The following is a 23,220-nucleotide window of genomic DNA, read 5'->3' as shown; positions in this document are numbered from 1 at the left end:
TAAGCCGACGTGAATTGGCCATACGCTGCAGTGAACTCGCAGTCCGATGTCCAGCAGGCATGTTGCCTGAATGTAAAGTGTCAGCGGCCGCTAGCGTGGAGAATGGCCTATGTGTCCTTTGTATTCCTCGTTAACAAGACAAGTTTTCAGACCGCGCCCGCCTCGAGTACGGCTTAAAGATTTGCCGCAACCGTAGGCTGTACGGAATGAAAAGCGGCAGTACATGTTTTGTGGAAACAACAGTTTGTTTGTTTCTTTATTTTTTGTGTTTGGTTAAATTTTTTGACATCTCCGAGACTAGATCTCATTTCGATATGCAAGTTTCGAGCTTGGTTTAAATTGTTTGTTTTAGAAGCTCACTGATGTATGTTTGAAACTGTTTTTTCGACATTTCTTCTTTTTTTAAGCAGACGGTGTTTATTTTTCTATGTGAGATACGCTTGCAGTGTCAGGTCCAAGCTATTTGTTTGAAGCCTGTAGTGAGATACTTGATTATCAGTTTACTTTTCGGTAGTGTTAGCGCGTAATTTACGCAAAAATTTTTTTGTTGTTGTTTCTTTAGTGTGTGTCCTTTGTGGACGGGAGAAAGAAATTGTTAGTGCGTGAGTCGCACTTATTACTTGTGAATTTTGTCCGCAAAGTTAAAGCGACTGTGACAGTACATCCATGATACTAATGTGGCTCTGAGTGGCCCTAGTACGTGCGATACTAGCGGATGCAAGACTGTTCATTGCGCTTGTACTGCGTATGATATTTAATTTATGATTTATTTAGAGCATTTTCGAATATTCTACCTTTGCTCTCTGCAGCACGACTATCTAGTTTTTGTGAACTCAGAGGTTCATGAGAGCTCGCTTTGGCGGCACAAAATTTTGGGTCCAGATTATTGGGACAAGCAAGGCCTGGTGGATTTAAACGGATTTCGGGCGCTTGAGCGCTATCTGGTGCTTTGTCACCAGGACTGCTCTTCTCTGTCGGAGGTTGCGAGAAGATTGTGAATCCTGGTCTAATCTTAATATTGTGGGCTTCAGCGAAGGTTCAGTGATTTGATGGCAGCTTTGGTGCTATTATTAGATAAGGGCAGGCGCGTTGATTTGCTCGCTAGACCCGATGGCTCTCGGTGCGAGCACGGCGCTTTCCTGTGCCCTGTGGTCGTGTGTGCACTTGTGTATTCCCAGGGAGAAGGCCACAACGAAGTTAATGCTGAGAACTCATGCTCGAGTGTGTCATCGGCCATCATTTCGAGAAGAAACCCCGAGCTCTCGACCGACCGACTTCGGGCAACCTGACAGCTGGTCACCCTCAGGTCGGATCCTCCGGCGGGGGAGGAGTCTGTTGCGTCCCGAATCGGCCGGGCGCATTCTTTGATTGTTTCCCATCGAGGCAGGCTCTTTCATGAGCGTCGCCGAGACGGTGACAGTGCCCGACAGCGGCAGTGACGTCATGACAAAGAAGCTCACTTAGAAGCGACCGACCACAACCGCCACCCTTCGTTAGACGCGGGGATTAGTGCAAAGGCCATTCTCCCGACCCTGGCAAGATGACCGTCGGAAGGCAAGAAACAGGTCACCGACTTTCGTGGAAGGAGTGTCAACCCCCTGTTTCCAGATTGCCTCGTCCTTGCTTCGAAGGTGCAACATTAGAGGCGGAGTTCAGCGAACAAGACGGCCCGTCTGATTGCCCACATCAAGGTCATCTGATTCCCTAGCCGGGTCAACTAGGGAAGACCGATGTTTTATAAGGAGACACCCTGAGTGCAGTGGTGTGTCCTGACCTGTTCTGAGATGTGCTCAGACATGTAGTGAGTGAGACTTTCAAAGTGCTCCCCCCATGGAGTGGGCTTCCATATTTGGAGCCACTGTAAATATGTAGAATAAACCCATTTTTCTATCGCTCTTATTCCCGGACGTACTCATCCCTTTGGCTGAAGGATCACCGGCCTAAACGCTACCCGAGTCTCAACAACCCGTTCCCAACAAACTGGCAGCAGCGGCGGGATAAATGCAAATCTCCGACCCGCAACAGCAGGGTATGACCAGAATTTGCTGTTTCCTGGTAGAGTCGTATACAAAGGAATCCTTTACCAAAACATATTGAAAAGTTTACAAAAATGCCGGTTTCCTTGGATGTCGAGTCAGTATGGTCAATAAAGTAATACTTCTGTCAAATACATTTTTGAAAAGCTTTTTCTAATCGTCTTAAAGGGGAAATGAGACATCTACCCAATCGTAGCAATTCCTGCAAAGGAAACCCATATGGGTTTCTCTATAGAAAACCCTCGCAGTTGAAGAAAAACTCGTCTTGGTCCGGGACTCGAACTCGGGATCACCGCCTTTCCGGGTCAGCCACTCTACCATCTGAGCTAACCAGGCGGCTAGCAGATGGCAGGGCGAAGTGGAATTCATCAACAATTCTACTGCTCTCTACCAAGCGGGTTTCCGCTGAGCTATTACGTAATTTCTAACGTCTATACGTTAGAAATATTTGCTTATTCTGTAAACAATTGGAGGCTAGTGATAATATTTTCATGCGTTCCCAGGAGTATTTTTATTAATAGCTGTTGTAGAGAGGTCACTTTTATCGGATGAAAATCACAGCTATTTTTACCAACGATTTGGACAAGTACACTCCATAGAAAGCAGAAGCGCCTTTCCGGGAGGACAAACGGCATCACAGGATGATTGTTATGGTTAGAAGCCTTCATTGAACTAAGCTATCTTTGTTATCCCTACTGTAGCAGTTAGTTGAACTATTTCTCTATTCTGCTGTGTTTGATGGTGCGTGATGCTGCGGGGCATGCCCACATAATGTGGTCGAGATCGGTGCACGGCATTCTACATTCAGGATGACCGCGTCCGATCAGTGGAACGTGTGGGCGTGGGTTTCTTTTTTTCCTTGATAACATGTACTTTCTTTGCACTATGTAGTCATTGTGTAAATGTTGCCAATGTGAATCTTTTAGGGGGTACAGACCCCGTCAAGCTTATTTTTGTGTTTTTTTGTTTGTGCTGCGCACAACTGTATTTTTATGCACAGGTGTCCATTAAATTTTGACTTTGACTTTGCTGCTCAGCGAATGCCTGGTGGACCTACTCTGGGTAGTCCGGCAGGCCGACGACGCCGCCAAGACTCAAGGTCTGGTCGCCGCTGCCGGTGGGGCTAGTCTCCCAGTCCCCCGCCTCTCTTTGTTCAGCATAGCACCCGAGGGACAAGGCGGACTACTGGCAAGCGGAAACCAAAACAAAAAACTTTTCCCACTCTCCCAAAGCCCCTTATATATATCAGGTCTTTGTAGCGCCGCGTTATGGCCACTTGCTCAAGGCACACATGTGGCGACCTCTACATCCCTCCTTTTCACCCTATATGGGACAGGTCCCTACAAGTCCAACCGCCGCGGTGGTCTCACTATACGACCGCAGCGAGTCTGTGTCAGCGTTTCCTGCGGCGTCACTTCTGTCTGCGTTGGATTTTCCCGAGGTGCTGCAGGCTGCATGATCTCGGGAGTGACAGGCGGAGAAGCTGCCAGTTGAGCTGGGGTCGCTTCCGATGAATGAAGTACCAGGTGTCGACGATTACGCTGAAGGACGCCTCTGGGGGTCTGAACAAGGTAGGACCGTGGACGCTGAGCCTGTGAGAGTACTTCACCACTACAGCGTGTGTCAGTGACCCATACATAGTCTCCAGGACTCAAAGGGGCCAATTGGCTTGAAGCATGACGGCGATTGTAGTTCATCGCTTGGCGTGCCTTGTTCCACGAGTCCTTTTCCCTGAAACTCGTGTGGCATGGTAACGACGGCACCAGTTGTTCCGGTAGTTTCGGGAGACGAGTTTGTAATTTCCTTTCCATCAGGGCTTGAGCCGGGGAAATACCGTTGGGACCGGGCGTGTCGCGGTACGACAATAAGGCAAGGTAGGGATCAGGACCTTTGAAGAGCAAGTCTTTCATTGTGCGCACCATGCGCTCTGCCTCTTCATTGCTCTGGGGGTACCTCGGGCTGCTGGTCTCGTGACGGAAGCCGTATGACCGCGCAAACTCGGTGAACTCGTTGGACACAAACTGCGGTCCGTTGTCGGTCCGGACGATGTCCGGTATGCCAAAACGGGCAATGCAGCTCTTGATCGCCGAGATAACGGCTGGTGCCGTGGTGGACCCCACGGAGACTACTTCGGGAAACCTGGAATAATAATCAACAATCAGGACGTAATTGCGGCCTTTAAGTTCAAACAGATCGATGCCAAGGTGCTGCCATGGTCTGTCGGGTGTAACCGTGGGCAACAAAGGCTCAGAACGCTGAACTCGAGTCTCGGCGCATATGGCACATTGGGTCACCATATGCTCAACATGCATGTTACAGTTAGGCCACCAAACAGACTCCCTGGCCCGTTCTTGGCAACGGCGCACTCCCTGATGTCCTTCGTGTAAGAGGGCGAGAATGTCCTGGCGCAAGGCTGAAGGAATGACAAGTCGTCGGTCCAGCAGAAGGATGCCGTCGTATATGCTCAATCTGTCCCTCTCCTTCCAAAATGGAGTGATCTGCAGGGGCACCTTGTTTTTGTCTGGCCATCGTTTCATGCAGTACGTCATGACCGCAGAGCAGACTCCATCTTGGGCTTGGTGTATGCGGACACCTTCTAGCCGCCTTGTTACAAGAGGCGGTAATTCCTTGAACACTTCACCGACAAACAACTCCAGGGTGCCTACCATACGAGTAGCTGGCAAATTAGAGGGAGCTCGTGACAAAGTGTCCACCGTAGCTAACTGCTTTCCAGGCACATATTTCACCACGTACTGATATCGTATCAGTTTTATTCGCATTCGTTGTATGCGAGGCGGCACGAGTTCTAGGTCCTTGTTACCCAAAAGGGTGACCAGAGGAAGGTGATCTGTCTCTACCTCGAAGCTTAGACCGCAAAGGAGCTGGTCGTACCGTGAAATGGCCCAAGTCACCGCGAGGCTTTCCTATTCTGTTTGACTATAACCTGCTTCCGTCGGAGTAAGCGCCCTTGAAGCATACGCTACAGCCCGTCGAGTACCTTCAGGCTGGTCCTGTAGCAGTACAGCTCCCAGACCGTAGGAGCTGCCATCCGCGGATACTACAGTGTGGTAGCAAGGGTCTTATTTTGCCATGCACGTGTCGGAGCTCAACAGCAACTTGAGGCGTGAGAAGGCTTTTTCTTGACTGGGACCTCAAGTCCAGGTGCTGTTTTTGTGTAGGAGGGAACGAATGGGCTCCGTAACGTCGGATAGGTGAGGTATAAACCGTGCGACATGATTGGTCATTCCCAGTAATCGTCGTACTCCGCTGACGTCGGTCGGTGGCGGCAGATCCCTGACAGCCTTCACCTTGTCCGAGTCTGGCGAGATCCCGTCTGCCCCAATCACTACTCCAAGGAACTTGACCGAGCTGACCCGAAACGCGCACTTCTTTTCGTTAAGGGTGACACCCTCCTCCGCAAGGCGAGCAAGGACTGCAGCCAGGCGGTCGTCGTGCTCTTGACGGTCTTTCCCAAAGATTAGAATGTCATCAATCAGGTTCACGACCCCAGGCAAGCGCTCAAGAACCCTCGACATTAACTGCTGGAAATACTCTGGTGCCGTGGCAATACCAAAAGGGAGTCTCTTGTAACAGTAGCAGCCGAACGGCGTTATAAATGTCGTGAGTTCCTGGCTGTCGGCTCTCAGCTTCACCTGATGGAAACTAGACCGCGCATCCAACTTGGAGAATACTCGCGCTCCGCCCAACTGGCCGAGGATCTGTTCCACCGTCGCCAAGATAAAGCGCTCCCTTTCGATGACTTCGTTCAGCTTCGTCAGATCGACGCAGATTCTGTAGCCGCCCGATGATTTGGGCACGACTACAAGCCCGAAGTACCACTCAGTTGGCGTCTCTACCTTCCTTATGACGTCCTGCGACTCCAGGTCGTACAGCTCTTTCTTGACAACGTCGTATAAAGGAATTGGAATCCTCCTTGGGGCGCTCAAGGAAAATGGACGAGCGCCGGGTTTAATGCGAATGCGATATTCGGCTTGCCGAAATTTTCCCAACCCTTGGAAAATCTTGGCTGTGGGGGAATGAACGCACTCGGCAGAATCCAGGAAGTGAACAACACCAAGGGCTTCAATTGCAGGGAGCCCAAGCAGGTGAGTGGGCGGACGTTCAACCACGTACAAGGTCTGCACTGTGGACTTATCACCCCACTGTAAGGTTGCTTTAAAGGTACCAAGAACGTGCAGACTCTGTTCGCCAGGGCCCAAGATTTCCCCTTCAACATCATCCAGCACCCGCGGTCGGCCTGGAAAAGACGGCGAGACAACAGAGACTTCCGCGCCAGAGTCTATCTTTAACTCGGCCGGGTGCCCGTTCACTATATGTCTATGTACCTTGCACGTCATGAATCCACGTTGTGAAGTTCGACGGAATCCAGTAGCTCATTTCTATTCTTATTCAAGCACACTTCGGCAAAATGGCCTAGCTTTCTACAGTAGTGGCAAACTGATTTTCTGGCTGGGCAGTCTTTTCGAGAGTGACGCTGTCGTCCACAAAAGCCACACGATAACCTAGCCGGTTGCTCAGACTGGTCGCGAAAACGTAGCGAAGGGGTGGGCGTATCGTTTCGCCGAGCCGAGTCAATGTTTAGCGTTTCGGCAAGAGCGTTATCTATAGTCAATCTAGCGCGTGATAAGCGCTCTTTTTCTGCGTCCTCGTGTATGCGGGCTTGGCACAGTGCTTCCTCAGCGGTAAGTAGTGTGCACCGGCACAATTGATCAGACAGTTTCTCGTCACGTATGCCTACGACGAATCTGTCGCGAACAAGGCGGTCCTCGACGAGCGGGCTGTTATAGCTACAGCGCTTTGCCAGGTTGCGTAATGCCGTAAAAAAGTCATCCACAGATTCGCCTGGTTGCTGAGTGCGGCGGTGGAAACGACGACTTTCGTATATCTCATTTACTGGATGCACGAAATGCGAATCCAACTTTTCTTTGACGGCAGTGAAAGAAAGCGCTTCCGGTGTTGACACCCCCAAAGACGACAGAATGGTCCTAGCTTTCGGTCCCATACAGTAAAGAAGTGTCCGTACCTGGGCCTCATCGCTGGCACTGTGGAGGCCGGCCACGAAAGCGTAATCCTTGAACGTCGAAATCCACGTTGGCCATTCTCCCGGGTTTGAAAACGTGAAGTTCTCTGGTGGGCGCAGACCAGATGCGCCAGCGTGAACGATGTGCACTTTTGGTTCGGTGGTCTCGGCGGGGGTGGATTCCGTGTCAGGCATGTCAGCGTTAACGGCGGGACCCCACTTGTGACACCATGTTCAGCATATAGGACCCGAGGAACGAGGCGCACTACTGGCAAGCGGAAACCAAAACAAAAAACTTTTCCCACTCTCCCAAAGCCCCTTATATATACCAGGTCTTTGTAGCGCCGCCTTATGGCCACTTGCTCAAGGCACACAGGTGGTGACCTCTACACTCTTAAGCCCAGCAAGGACTTTCTGTAAAGTTTTTTTTTCTCTCTCTGTATTGTGCTTGTTTGTATATTTCTTCTTCTTCTTTCTGGTGTGTTACGGGTCAAAAGCAGTTCTAATTATGAGGCACTAGTTTGTATATTTAAATTATACGTTTATGCGCACATCAAAGAATGAAATTAAAGGCAGACTACCGTCGCGCAGTCGTCAGAACGTCTGGCTCGCTAAAAATAAGCCGTAATTTAGCACCCCAACAGGAAACAAATATCCCAGTCATTTTCTAAAAGCCTATTCCTTCAGGGCTACGGGGTATACATTCCTTGTTGACAATTCCTTTAGTGATGCCCACCATGCCTAAGGCCATGCAACCAACAGAAATGTTGGCTTACCTTCCGTGCGCTTAGTAACACCGGAACCAAACTTGAATCCGTCGCCTCCGCTTGCGATGAATGAAGTCGTCACAATGCTGTATACATTGTTATACCTAACTGGTTGGTACACCGGCACACTACAATTGGCACAAAGTATCTTCAGTGATGCAACTCTTCGACCATTTGGCTGGCGGAAGTCGTACACAACGCGTGCACCTAAGAAAAAAGGAAAAAAAAGAACATACACTGAGTGATTTGTTCTATTTCTTCATCATCGTGCACTGGAAGTTGTGGCGTAGGCTTGTACTACCATCATTTTCTACCCCCTATTCAGTTTTATTACGCCGACTGCTGCCCTCTCACTAATGCTGTAAAATTCATCAATGTTTCCCGCTATGTTGTTATGAACTATAAATCCTACCCCAGATTCTCTCTTGTCTGGAAGACATCTGTAGCTGACAGAGAACGTGGCCGTTAGTCAGCACTGTGTAAGCCTCACCAGTTCTTCTAACCTCACTAAGGCCAATAATATCCCAGGCAATGCCTGATAATTTCTCAAATAGTCCTGCTAAGCTAGCCTCACTCGAGAGGGTGCGCGTGTTGAACGTTGCCAGGATCAGTTTCCATTGGCGGCCTGTGCGGACCCAGAGATTCTTAGCACCCTCTGCCACGTCGCAGGTCTGACCGCCGCTTTGGTCAGATGTTCCGCAGCCACTGGTGACTGAGGGCCATGGGTTAATTGTCGGAGTCATGAGGGAAATAGAACAGTTTTATGAAGATGTCGAATTAGCAATGAGAAAGGTGCAAACTCAGTATACTGTAGTCATGGGCGACTTCAATGCAAAAGTGGGCAAAAGGCAGGTTGGCGAGCAAGCAATTGGCAACTACGGCATCGATTCTAGGAATGCAAGAGGAGACATGTTGGTGGAATTCGCGGAAAGAAATAGGCTCCGAATACTGAATACATTCTTCAGGAAGCGCAGCAACAGGAAGTGGACCTGGAAAAGCCGTAATGGAGAAACAAGGAATGAAATAGATTTCATACTCTCAGCGGATCCAAGCATAGTGCAGAATGTAGAAGTGTTAGGTAAGGTAAAGTGCAGTCACCATCGGTTAGTGAGGTCTAGGATTTCTCTCAATTTGAAGAGATAAATAGTGAAATTAGTCAAGAGGAAACAGGCCAACCTAGACGCAGTCAAGGTGAAAGCAGACCAATTCAGGCTGGTGCTCGCAAACCAATATGCAGCTTTAGAACAAGAAGATGAAGATAGCATAGAGGTAATGAACAAAACCGTAACTAGGCTGATCTCAGAAGCAGCAATTAAAGTGGGAGGTAAGGCACCTAAGGCAACCAGTAGGGAAGCTCTCCCAAGAAACTCTCCCAGGACCTAATAAACAAACGACAAAACATTAAAGTTTCGAACTCAAGAGATCAGATAGAATTCGCTGAACTGTCAAAACTGATCAACAAGAAGAAAGTAAGGGATATTCGAAATTATAACGCGGGAAAGATTGAGGAAGCCGTAAAATATGGACGCAGCATGAAATCAGTAAGAAGAAAGCTTGGCATAGGACAAGGCAAGATGTATGCACTGAAAGATAAGCATGGTAATATCATCTGCAATTTCGATGACATAGTAAAAGCAGCGGGAAAATTCTATACTGACCTGTACAGTTGCCAAAACAGCCAAGCTACTTTCATTCGAAATAGTGATGAACTGGATACAGAAGCTCCTTCTATAACTAGCGATGAAGTTAGAAGGGCCTTGAAAGACATGACCCGCGGAAAAGCGGCTGGAGAAGATGGAATAACAGTAGATTTAATCAAAGATGGAGGAGATATCATGCTTGAAAAGCTTGCGGCTTGCCTCACCACTTCAAGTGTACCAGAGAGCTGGAAGAACGCCAACATTATACTTATCCATAAGAAGGGAGACGTTAAAGAATTGAAGAATTACAGATCCATTAGCTTGCTTTCAGTATTATATAATATATTCACCAAGATAATTTCCAATAGAATCAGGGCAACACTTGACTTCCGCCAACCAAGAGAACAGGCTGGCTTCAGGAAGGGGATATTCTACGATGGATCATATCCACGTCATCAATCAGGTAATCGAGAAATATGCGGAGTACAATAAACCTCTCTATATGGCTTTCATAGATTATGAAAAGGCATTTGATTCAGTAGAGTTACCAGCAGTCATAGAGGCATTGCGTAATCAAGGAGTACAGGAGGCATACGGGAATATCTTGGCAAATATCTACAAGGATTCCACAGCTACCTTGGTTCTCCACAAGAAAAGTAGAAAGTTACCTATCAATAAAGGGGTCAGGTAAGGAGACACAATCTCTCCAATGCTATTCACTGCATGCTTAGAAGAAGTATTCAAGCTCTTAGACTGGGAAGGCTTAGGAGTGAGGATCGGCAGCGAATATCTCAGCAACCTTCGGTTTGCAGATGACATTGTCCTATTCAGCAACAATGGAGACGAATTACAACAAATGAGTGAGGACCTTAATCGAGAAAGTGTAAGAATTGAGTTGAAGATGAATATGCAGAAGATAAAGATAATGTTCAATAGCCTGGCAAGGGAACAAGAATTCATGATCGCCAGTCAGCCTCTAGAGTGTGTTAAGGAGTGTGTTTATCTAGGTCAATTACTCACAGGGGACCCTGATCACGCGAGAGAAATTTACAGAAGAATAAAATTGGGTTGGAGTGCCTACGGCAGGCATTGTCAAATCCTGACTGGGAGCTTACCAGTGTCGTTGAAAAGAATAGTGTACAATCATTGCATTCTACCGGTGGTAACATATCGGGCAGAAACTTGGAGGTTAACAAAGAAGTTCGCGAACAAGTTAAGGAGCGCACAAAGAGCAATGAAACGAAAAATCTTAGGAGTGACGTTAAGAGACAGGAAGAGAGCGGTCTGGATCAGAGAACAAACGGGGATAAACGATATTCTAGTTGACATTAAGCGGAGAAATGGAACTGGGCAGGCCATGTAAGGCGTAGGATGGATAACCGGTGGACCATTACGGTTACAGAATGGATACCAAGAGAAAGTAAGCGCAGTCGATGACGGCCGAAAACCAGGTGGGATGATGGAATTAGGAAATTCGCAGGCACAAGTTGGAATACGCTAACGCAAGACAGGGGTAATTGGAGATCGCAGGGAGAGGCCTTGGTCCTGCAGTGGACATAAATATAGGCCGATGATGATGATGATGCTGAGTGATTTGCTTACTCCGTATTTTTTGCTTCGTTAACTGAATTTCCCGAGCGCGATTTCGCAATCTCGGCAAGAGAAAAGTTATAAGTGGGTGCCGCGAGGTTTTTTTTTTTTGGAGTGGCAAATAACATCTGTGACTGGCATTATTGAACGTTCGTTATATAATTTCCGATGAGCTAATGAGCTTTGTACAACGCACAGCTAAAATGAAGTTTTTAAGAAGAATAATATACTGCATGGTTAAAATACTCCGCATGAAATATAAGGTGCAGAAACATAGAACACTATATCTGCAAGTAAAGAGAATAACGGACTCTCCACTCCGAAGTGTGTTGATATGAGTATGTTTGATTAAATGCATCATGCGAACAAAAGCGCGTAAAGACACAGGACGGGGAAGAAGGTGACGAAAACAGCGCTGACTTACAACTAAAGGGTTATTTCGGAAACAAACAGATGAAAGCAGTCAAGCAGAAAACAGCACACAAGTCTTAGATACGCATGTATTTTATGTGTACTTCTACTTTTATATGTACCCCACATATACGTTATAAAAATAACGATTCAAGTGCGAACTAAGTCGATTTGAAGCTCACTAGTCAAAATATAAACCCCTACATTTCAGGATATATTTGACTTCCCTGTGGGATAAGGTCGTTGATGCTTGGCTGACACAATTTCTGGATTCAACTGACATGAAAAATGTTTCTATGATCTCTCTTGCAAGTTGAACCTTGCGTCGATTCAATACCCCAGTCTTATCGAACAAAGCACAACTACACACGTCAAATGCGACCTTGTTCCATTCCTGACACTGAGCCGCCATGTGCCTGAATACTGATATTCATATACTGACCAGTCTCGCCTATCTAGGCATTTCTACATGAACGGGGGATTTGGTGCAGCACAGCAGTAGTGCAGTTGCCACGCTTGTTCTTGCGCGCACTCTGCATACTTTACGTATCATAGACGTCAGACGTTTACTCTTATATAGGACGGCCGGGAAAATCAGGATAAGCTTTTCGCGAATGCGCAAAACAACTTGTACGCCATATTTACCCACCACATTATTTATTCCGTGTGATAGCAGTGTCCTCAAACTCGACCCCTTAAAAAATTCGGCGGCGATAACGGCTAGCGAATTCGTCGCAAACTAACATATAACGATCGTCTGTTAGTTGTTTATTCTGGCGCCACACGGTTTTCCAGACGCAGCGCCGACGATCAAGTTTGACCTAGAACATGCCGTAAACTTTTCGGAGCGTACGCGTACCCTGATGATAGACGGGCCTTTTTGTCTAGAAACACTGAGAGCATAGTGAGAGCGTTCAAGCCACCTGCGTTATCTCATCGATAACGTGGGCGGTACAATCGAAAGGCAGTAACATGACGGTGTTACGGAAGCGACCGATCACGACAGTAGGTGCATGAGCAATCTAATAGTGCCAGCGCATGGCAAGTCAAAATTGATAACGAAACGGTGTTGAGGTATCGTTTAAACGTTATCGAAACTGGGCCGCGATTTTGGAGCGAGGCATTATGACTTATTCTACTCTAGTCTTATCATTCACCGCTCACGGCCGGCTGATACCGTTGATAACGCGAGCGGACCGTCGATCCAACCACCGATAAAGTGCGATAAGCGCGAAAAGGCATTATTACATGAAAGGCATCGCTACAAAATACCGGCCCTGGAAAATATTTGTGTCCGTTGGCGCTAAAAATTGTCTTCAAGGGGACTACGTGAACGTCTTTAGGCTCCGCGCGGCGTCGTTAAGACTGTGTCATTCCTTCGGGAACAACTTCGTAGACGAGTATTCAAAGACATCGGGTAACATTAAAGTGTCCAGGGTAGCAGTAGAATCTTTTCGCTGAAACCACAGCGGCGAGTATTTACCCATATCATTACACGGTTACCAGGTCAGTAATCTTGTTGCCTTCGTTGCAGGATGTAGTGTCGGCTATCGGAGCGTTCCTGCCACTTGACGCGTATGCTGGCTATGTGGCAGGCTGCCTCAGAACGCTGAAGAAAATCTGCCACATCAGCGTTCAAGTGGTTGTCATGGACGTTTCGCAGCATAGAGTTAAGTATGGCTGCGGCTTGGCGGCCATAGAGGAGGAGCTCGAACGGCGCCATCTGTGTGGTCTCCTGACTCGCCGTGTTGTAGGCAAACGTGGCGTACGGTATATATAGCACGTGGTCACAAGTTTAGTGTCCGACGTCGACGACACATCGGTAAGGGTATTTTTTAAGCGCTTCTTCTTCTTTCTGGGGTTTTACGTGCCAAAACCAGTTCTGATTATGAGGCACGCTGTAGTGGAGGGCTCCGGAATAATTTTGACCACCTGGGGTTCTTTAACGTGCACTACAACGCAAGCACACGGGCGTTTTTGCATTTCGCCTCCATCGAAATGCGGCCGCAGCGGCCGGGATTCGATCCCGCGATCTCGTGCTTGGCAGCGCAACGGCTTAGCTGACTGAGTCACCCCGGCGGGTATATTGTAAGCGCTATGTGAGGCCATTGGTGTAGGGGTGGTAAGCGGTAGTTTATCAATAGCACGTTTGGTTGAAGTGCAGAATCTGGTGCGTGAGCTCAGCAGTGAATGCTGTAGCCCTGTCGGCAAAGAGGACCTCCAGCGCACCATGCCACAAAACAACATTTTATACGAACAATCTGGCTACCTCAATTTTTCTACCTGACAGTAATGCTTTTGTCTCGGTGACCCGCGCAAGGCACTCTGTCGCAACCACTATCTGCTTGTTCCCAGAAGAGAACCTGAGAACTGGGCCTAGCAGATCCATCCTCATTTTCTGGAAAACTTTGGATGCTGGTTTGATTCGGTTCAGACGGAAGTCCAGCCGGTTTTGTGAACAGCGTTTTCCAGTGTTGACATCGGCAGGTTTTCAAGTAATGTAAGACGTCGGAGTTTAGACATGGCCACTTGTACGTTGCTTGAATTTTTCTCAGCCTTCGAGTGAATCCCAAGCGTCCAGCTCTACGTTCATCGTTAGACGCAACTAAAATATCGTGTCATAGATTCGCTGACCCGACGAGGATGTACGGTGATATTGGTTGTGAAGCTTTCCTTCATGAGAACGTCGTTATTGAGGCAGAGCGATGAAAGGGCATGCCTGCATGTCCTGGGCAGCGAATCGGTCCCTTCCAGATATTCCATGACACGACGTATTTCCGGGTGGGCGCGTAGGTCCTGTGCGAAGTCGCTGGTACTTATCGGTACCTTAAATGCACCGTCTTAGTCGTCGCCCATAGGGCTGGGTCAACGGGCCCTCTCGAAAGGCATTCGGCGTCGGAGTGCTTTAGGTCAGATTTGCAAATCACAGTGATATTGACGCGTATACATGTTTATCTTTCACCGGTGGCCGCTTTCCACCGGCTAAGAAATGTTAAACGTTATCGCTCGGCGCAGGACGCGCCTGCATTCGAAGCTTCTCGAACGTTATCGATGCTTCTATCCGTCGTCTGTGGTTGCCGACGCTCATGTAATCTGATCGTATGCGGGACGCGAATTGTCTAGAACTTTCTGAAAGACACGTGGGCGCCAGAGATTAATCTGGAACCTTCGATGACTCACGTATAAAAGCCGACGCGTTTCGCCACTGATCGGGGGCGCGATCTTGTACGCGTTCCAAAATTGAACGGAGGCGTTCCGTTCCATCGAGCCGCACGCGATTGGTCAATTTCAACCGCGACGTTCAAATTGATCAATCGTGTGCAGCTCGATGGAACGGAACGCCTCCGTTCCATTTTGGAACGCGTACAAGATCGCGCCCCCGATTTTCGACGATCGCCGACTGTGTTCGCCACTTTCGTTGTGCTTCGAGTGTAGCTTGCTTTTGTGGGCACAGGTTCGCCCAATAAAGAATTAGTTTCGTCGTACGCAGTTTTAAGGACTGTTTACTTCAGCGTCACTACCACGTGACAATATCAAATACCTGTAGTTGTAGGCTCCTACCAGCGAGGTAACATGACGGGTCTCTCAGGTTGTCTTCCCAACACCCAACGTGGTGGTGATGGACAGCCTTGGAGTGGGCACGGAGGCACAAGCTGTATGAAGGACTCATTGCGCATCTTTTTGTTCTGCAAGATAGTGATCCCTTTATCCTACCTTGTAAATGCAACGAGACACAGGACCCATATGCGGTTGTGCTTCCGTGCCCAGAAGCATAGTTGAAACACATTCTGTTATTTACTGCTTTTGCTTTGCGGCAACATTGAAGAAGATCTGCGGCCTGACAAGGTCATTGCGGAACTAATTATGATGCTCAAAGAGACAAATGAGCGTTGTATTCGAATATAATCTACCCAATACAGTATGTCACAGGCAATGGCGGATCTTAAGATTTCCCACGATATGGGTTCTGCTGCTGTAACTGACATCACCGCGCGGTTACAAACTGTAGAAAATAAATTAACGATCTTCCAAATCTGCAGCAAGAACTATCTAACACACGTCAATCACTAAATCGCGTGGAACAAGAGGCGGCTGAAGTACGAGCCCGCGTTGACGAAGACGAATATAGGTCTCGATGGGACAATATGCTGTTTTACGGCGTATCAGAATATTCAGACGAGAACGCCCGCCAGTCAAAAGAAAAAGGTTATTGCTATGGCCTGTGACAAGCTGGGCATTCACTTATCATCTGAAGACATAGAACGTGCACACAGAATAGGCGGTTATGTAGCAGGCAAAGAACGGCCACTCAGTTGCTAAATTTTCTAACTTCAAATAAAAATAACTCTTACTATCGAAGCGGTCTACCTTGCAGGGTAGTGGCCGTCAGCATTACTGAAGATTTCTCGGCACCAACTGGCCACGCTCGTAAAAAACTGGTGGAATTCGGCCTTGGTCGAAAAACGCCTTTCAAACAGAGAGAGAGAGAGAGAGAGAGAGAAAACGTGGTGGGAAAGGCAGGGAGGTTAACCCGAAAATATTCTGGTTTGCTACCCTGCACTGGGAGCAAGGGAAGGGGAAATGAAAGGCGGGAAGAATAGAGAAGAGAAAAAGCAGTCGCGAAAAAAAGTCTTCAAGGAATAATAAAAGAAAGGAGGTTGGAAACGTCTGTGAGAACTATAGTCTGCCAGATAGTCCACTCGATCGCCAAAATTTCAAGAGTGCCCTGACTGACTTGTGTGACGACTGTATAGGCCTGCGTTCCAGGACTGTCTGCTCCGAAAGCAGCCGATCGTCAAGACGCGCCTAGCGCGGTCGCGAGTGACTGTCTATGTGCGCTATATTGGGGACAGTGACAAAGTACGTACTCGATTGTTTCCTCTTCGCCGCAGTGGTCACACGCAGCACTATCCTCCCATCCCATGCGGAAAGCAAACGACTTTGTAAATGCGACACCAAGCCACAATCGGCAAAGTACCGTTGTTTCGGGTCGGGATAGTCCAGATGGAGGTCGAAGTCGAAGACAGGGGTCCAGTCGATGGAGACGTCTGTGTTGCAAACTAGGTGTTTCCACAACGATTGTATGGCATCGTTTGCAAGCACTCGAAGTTTCGCTGCTGCATCTGTTCTTGACAGCGGGATTGGTTCCTATGCGCCGTCTTCATGAGCAGCTCGAGCAGCTTCATCGGCATATTCATTGCCCATTGCGCCACAGTGGCTAGGAAGGCACTGAAAGGTGACGTCGTGTCCTTGCTCGACGAGGCGATGAAGAAGCTCTCGGATTTCGAGGGCTAGTTTTTCGTAGGGGTTACGCCTTTCAAACAGCGGTACAAAAGGCCTATATGCAAGCAAAATGTCTTACATATTAGATAATTCCGCGAATTCCTTCTGCGGAGCACCTTCCCTACAATCCGACAACTTCGTCAAGTGCTGATGCCCTTTCCCCGATGGCGACCCGCTCAGGCAGTACTTACTCTGCCACTAGCTAGGACAGTGCGAGGGGTGGTGGCACACCGTCAGTGCTTTCCGTGCTTTCTGCCAATATTCGCACTCTTATACCGAAAAGAGACAGTCTAAGCACCCTAAATAATGATACAGATGTCGATATAATCTTGCTGACTGAAACTTGGCTATGTGACAAAATTTCAACCCGAGAACATTTTCAGTGCGAGAAAAGATTCACCGTCTATCGTTGTGATCGCTCTGAGAGAACGGGTGGCGGTGTCCTCATTGCCGTGAATGAATGCTTTAAGTGTGCTCTTTTCAACATTCCATGTAATTTTGAAATAGTGTGATGTTTTATAACCATTTCTTTTAGAAAGATGGTTTTTGGAATTTGTCACCGCCCGCCTAACTCCAACAGCTCTTTTTGCGAGGCAATTCATGATTGCCTAAGACAAATTTCAGCCCTGATTTCCCGGTATACCAGTTTTTCTTCTAGGTGATTTTAAATTTCCATCAATCCAATGGTCTCAATTATGTCCGCTTGCCGAACCTGCTTCCGCCGAAACTAGTAGCTTCCTAACCACATGCTTCGATTTCAACTTTTCGTAACTAGTCCGTCTTCCCACACGTGTAAGTTCTACGACATCATCCTTACTAGATTTTATACTAACGGACATCACCTGAAATTGTATCAACAATAACTCCCTTGCCCAGGCTCAGTGATCGCGACGTGCTACATTTTTCTATCTCTGTACCAACCGCTAAAAGGAGCAAGCGCTTTAAACCTATCAGAGATTATATAAAGCTAACTTTGACGCTATCAACACTAATCTTTCTTCCTTCCTTGACAGCTTTTATTTATCTTACACTGACGCATCGGTAGAATTATTGTGGGTATCATTTGAAGGTAAAGCAATGCATCTAATAAACAAATACATTCCCTTAAGAAAGATCTATCGATCATCTAACGCGCCGTGGTACACTAGACACCTTAACGGACTATCTAACAAAAAGGCAGACTTTTCCATGCTGCAAAACAATCAACTACTGACAAGTGGTCCGCTTATACCGTCGCAGAAAAAGTCTACTCCAATGCTTTAAAATAAAATAAATTTAGTTTATATAACACTCCGCTTCCATCGTTACTCAGAACGAATTCGAAACAGTTTTGGAATGTCATGAAAAGCCCCGATAGTCAAGCTATAGCTCTTACCAATGAATTAGGTGAGATAATTTCCCAAGCCGTCATTGCGCTTCTATAGTTAACATCGCTTTCACCCACTCATTTTGCCCCCCTCACTGTGGAAGCTGTCCACCATTCATTGCACCTAGCTTCTTTCCAATGGTACCGATTTTACTCGGACTCATCTGGTATCCGCTCCATTATTAAAATCTAAAAGGATACTCTCTATGCGGTACTGATAGCGTTACGTCCGAATTCTTGCAGGGTACTACCGAATATAGTTTCATTATATTAAACCTGATTTTTACAAAATCACTGAACAATAGCTCCTTACCCAGAGAGTGGAAAAAGCACCAGGTGCTTCCACTTCATAAGTCTGCAGACACCCATAACCCATGCAACTACAGACCTATTTCCTCGAAATCAGTACCATGTAAAATATTTGGACACATCATTTTCTCCCATCTTGTCAACTTTTTGGAACCAAACAGGTTTTTTCATAACAGTCAACATGGGTTCCCTAAGTCCTTCTCATACGAAACGCAGGTATTAACATTTCGTAACGATTTCCATACTTTTCTAGACGTTGGCTTTATAGTAGACAGTATATTTTTAGATTTCGCAAAAGGCCTTCGACAGAGTTAACCACCACTTACTCGTACTAAAACCCGACGAGCTCAACATTGATTCCTTGGTGTTCAACTGGATTCGAGAGTTTCTTTCTCACCGTTTAGAATGTGTGAGCATTAAAGATAATGATCCTCCTGAAGTTCCAGTCGGTTCAGGGGTACCTCAAGGCTCTGTTTTAGCACCCTTACTTTTTAAAATATATATCAATGATCTTTCTAACAAAATCGCAAGTTAGATTTGTCTATTTTCTGACGACTGTGTTATATACTGCAAGATTGGAAGCAGTAACAATACTTTAACGCTCCACCATGATCTCAATAACACTACTGCATGGTGCACGCTTTGGCTAATGCAACTAAACACTTCCAAATGCAAAAAAATGAGAATTTTCCGTAAGCAGTCAGCTTGCGCCACCTACGTACTTTATAATCGAACGCGATTGTTTATAATTGACCCAGTTGTTTTTTTTTATTGATTCTGGGGTTTTACATGCCAAAACCAGTTCTGATTATGAGGCACGCCGTAGTGGAGGGCTCCGGATTAATTTTGACCACCTGGGGTTCTCTAACGTGCACTACAACGCAAGCACACGGGCGTTTTTGCATTTCGCGTCCATCGAAATGCGGTCGCCGCGGCCGGGATTCGATCCCGCGATCTCGCCAGTTGTTTTTTTTTTTACAATTATCTCGGTGTGCATATTCCTAGCAATCTTTCATGGAAAAGACACATCGAATACATTACGTCGACAGCTAACCGCATGCTTGGCTATCTCAGACGTAACTTTTCTTTAGCTCTACCGAAACTAAAACAACAACCCTACGTCACTTATCTCAGGCCTAATCTCGAATACGCATGCTCGATATGGGACCCTGGGCATACTACTCCAATGAAAATCCTTGAAAGTGTGCAAAATCGATCGGTCCAATTCATTCTTAACAATTATCATCGCATACTGCTAGCGTGACTAAGATGAAACTTGCTCTTCTCTCTTCCCGAAGAAAATTATCTCGTCTCTCCCTCTTTCACAAGATCCACTATCATAACCACGAGCTCAAGTCCCAGTACATTACACCAGCATCTTATATCTGCGCACGTGTCGATCATCGCTTCAACGTCCATGTACATACCTTCGTAGCGCACAGTCACCTACTCATACTAATCCTTGCCGAGAACATGTCTCGAGTGGAACCGCCTGCCTGCGTCACTAGTCGCTATCACAGATACAGACCGCTTTCGCAGAGCACTAACAAACGAATTACTAATTTTAATTATGGGGTTTTACGTGCCAAAACCACGATCTGATTATGAGGCACGCCGTAGTGCGGGACTCCGGAAATTTGGACCACCTGGGGTTCTTTAACGTGCACCTAAATCTAAGTACACGGGTGTTTTCGCATTTCGCCCCCATCGATATGCGGGCTTCGTTGCCGGGATTCAATCCCGCGACCTCGTGCTCAGGAGCCCAACACCATAGCCACTGAGCAACCACGGCGGGTAACAAACTAATTATAAACCTACTTCAAAACTCCGTCATTACCGCGTTGTCACCTATTGCTATCGTTTATTTCATTGCCTTTACTCCGTGTTTTCGTTTTTATATTCTTGTTACTTGATTTCAAAGTCTTTCTTTTTGCTGTGTTACTTTTGTGCTCATTAGCCTGCAGTTGGTGTATTTTCTTTGAGATAAAATGACGTTCTTCACTTCTCCTTGTATTTATTTTATATGTGCTGGTATACTAAAGCCCATCTCCTCTATAATGCTTCTTGTAAGCCCTGAGGGCATTAATAAATAATAAATAAGTAAATAATAAATAAATAAATAAATGGTTCACCGTAAACATATGGCCAAAAGTTTGTTCCTGGCCGAACAACGGCACTCGGTCGCCGAATAATTAGATTCAATTTGGACCAGGATCTGCTAGCGTAGGCGATCACTTACTCGAGGCCATTCTGCTTTGTTCCAACACCGCGCCAAATCCAAGAGTACCTGCATCACTGGGTATTAGACTTTGCCGTCGTCGTCAAAGCGACCGAGTATAGGCGGTGACTGCAAGCGTTGTCGAAGTTCTCTGAACGCAACTTTTAGAGGTTTCTCCAAAGTGAACTGCCACGTCGAGTCAGGGCGTGTGGAGCTCAGGGATTCTAGAGCAATCGTGGACAAAACACCGGTAATGCGCATAATTCCTAATGAAACTGCGGATGGACTACTTTTAAGCGGACGTCAGAAAGCTTCCGATGGCTGTCGTTCGCTGGGGGTCCGGGTGCACACGGTCACAACGAACTTCGTGGCCAAGGACCGGCACCTCCTCGTAGGAGAAGCGGCAAACACTGACGGCAGGGTGAGCCCCGAAGACTAGATCACTTCGAGTATAGCCTTTGGCCTCCAAAGGGGCTCATCGAAGTTTGCGGCGAAAACAACGACTGCGAGGTAAACTAGGCAAATTACGACTTACGACCAATACGAAGGAATCAATACAGTTTTAATGAGGTAAGCACATTATACTTGAGATTTTTAACGCCAGCCTAGAATGAAATAATAAAACAGAAGGCTGTCGCAAGTGAAAAAAAAAGTGCGTTCATTGCCTATTATGTTCATGGCCTGAATGGCATGTTTTAGTTGTAAATGATGATAGTAGTACAAGGATGTGTATTATTGTTAGTTTAAATCTGTGATGTTCGAGTACATCGCCGCACATTTTATTTATTTATTTATTTATTTATTTATTTATTTATTTATTTATTTATTTATTTATTTATTTATTTATTTATTCAATATTGCAAACCTTGTACAGGTCCAAGCAGGGTGAGCACAAAGGTAAACAAAGCAAATACAACAGAGGTAATAACATTTCAAAAACATCAAATGGCAATGTATAAACGTTTTCCGCGTACCACGACGGCGCATCCATGAACCGAGACTTTGTCTTAACGCGCTACTAATAGTTTGATAGAAAATAAAACGGAAAAATGAAATGGCGGAACTAGACTAAGTCTTCGCGCTGGCATACATACCTGATACTTGCAGAAATTTTCCATTCAAGTCAGGATACCACGTAAAATCACTAACTCCGTATTCGAACATATTATACAGATCTTTTCCGCTCATATCCATCACGACCAAGTCACTGTCGTACGGCATGGCCCCCAGCAGGTCTCCTAGTGTGACGTTCGCTAGAGGGAAAAGTACATATTTATTTATTCATTTATTTATTCAAAATACCTTACAAGCCCATTGAAGGGCATTGAGTAAGGGGGGCAACAGTAATTACAAGTAAAAAAAGGTACAAAAAATATATAAAAAACAAAGATACAGACGAAAAAAAGCATCCTATCATATCCTATCAATGTTACTGTACAGGTTAAAAGTGATAAATAACCCAGGCAGTTCATGGCACGGGAAGGCAGGCGTGCAAACATGGGCGCAGGTAGGAATGAAAAGGTCAACACCAATGTCGACTATCAATCGAAACGTTGAACACGGGCGGAAAACTGAGGAAGACACAAAGTTTACCTCACTAGCCTAAGAAGAAGCCAACCCGTCAATACCCGCCGTGGTAGCTCAGTGGCTGTGGTGTTGCGCAGCTGGGCACGTGAGCAGGCTGGCCGTAGCTGCCACATTCCGATAGAGGAGAAATTCAAAAATTATCGGATGCCGTTCATTGTGTTGAAGCTATGGAAATCCAGGTGGTCAAAATTAATTTCGCGTGTTTCTCGTAATAGAATGTGTAATTTCCAGACTTTCCTTCCTACAATTAAATATGAATTACTTTAAGACTAATGCGTCTAGCACAGACAAGTTCAGACACTTGCCAAAGGTAACTATTCAGGCATAATAATCAGAATGAAATCAGCTTTACGGCCGTGCTACCGTTATTTGTCACATGTTTTACTTCAAACATAAGGCGTGCTTCTCCGTTCTTGTTTCTGAGCAAATGTACACTGTCAGCAAATTATTTAGTGCACTTGCAATCATGACTGTGTAACAAAAAAATAAACGGTATTTGACGACTCACAAATTTTTATGCTCAGTAATCCTTTGATTGATGCGAAGGCCTATGTGCCCTACATAGGAGCACCCGCTGCGAACTTTGTACAGTTGAAAATGGTGTTTGCCGGCGCTCGCCGTGGTTATGTATATTGTGTGACAGATTTTTAATTTGCATTATCTAATTCTGTCTACATTTCCTTCTCTACAGGTTACACATGCACCAAATGCCAAGGTGCTAACGTGTCGTTCGTCAAGAACAGCTTGGCGTCGTTTCTCGCGAGAGACGTCCATTGATCTGCGGCTGATTCACCAGGAAGCTCGCATCTCTGTTGCCACTGTGCGTCAAGTGGGATTTTTAACTATTTTTTTTATTCTGCCCTGTGGTGTACGCTGTGACGCTGTGAAGACTTACTTTCATGGACGCTGTGAAGGCTTACTTTCGATGTGTTCTGCCTTTTAGTTGTAAAGAATTGGCTACCTTGTGAGTGG

General features: G+C 46.5%; 1 protein-coding gene across 1 annotated transcript in view; it reads right to left on the bottom strand.

Moving 5' to 3' along the window:
- The window catches only part of LOC119453927 (protein 5NUC), a 110,455-nt gene that overhangs the window by 26,665 nt on the left and 60,570 nt on the right, over positions 1–23,220 (bottom strand). Inside the window, exons 6-7 of the mRNA XM_037715963.2 lie at positions 21,756–21,914; positions 7,854–8,051 (exon numbers count right to left, since the gene is read on the bottom strand). Coding sequence (XP_037571891.1) covers positions 7,854–8,051; positions 21,756–21,914 — 357 coding nt within the window. The remainder of the gene's footprint in view (positions 1–7,853; positions 8,052–21,755; positions 21,915–23,220) is intronic.

Source organism: Dermacentor silvarum, chromosome 5 (genome assembly GCF_013339745.2).
Source record: "Dermacentor silvarum isolate Dsil-2018 chromosome 5, BIME_Dsil_1.4, whole genome shotgun sequence".
In the NCBI taxonomy this organism is placed as follows: Eukaryota; Metazoa; Arthropoda; class Arachnida; order Ixodida; family Ixodidae; genus Dermacentor; species Dermacentor silvarum.
Note: the sequence above shows the minus strand (reverse complement) of the source record. Positions and strands in the feature narration are given on the sequence as shown.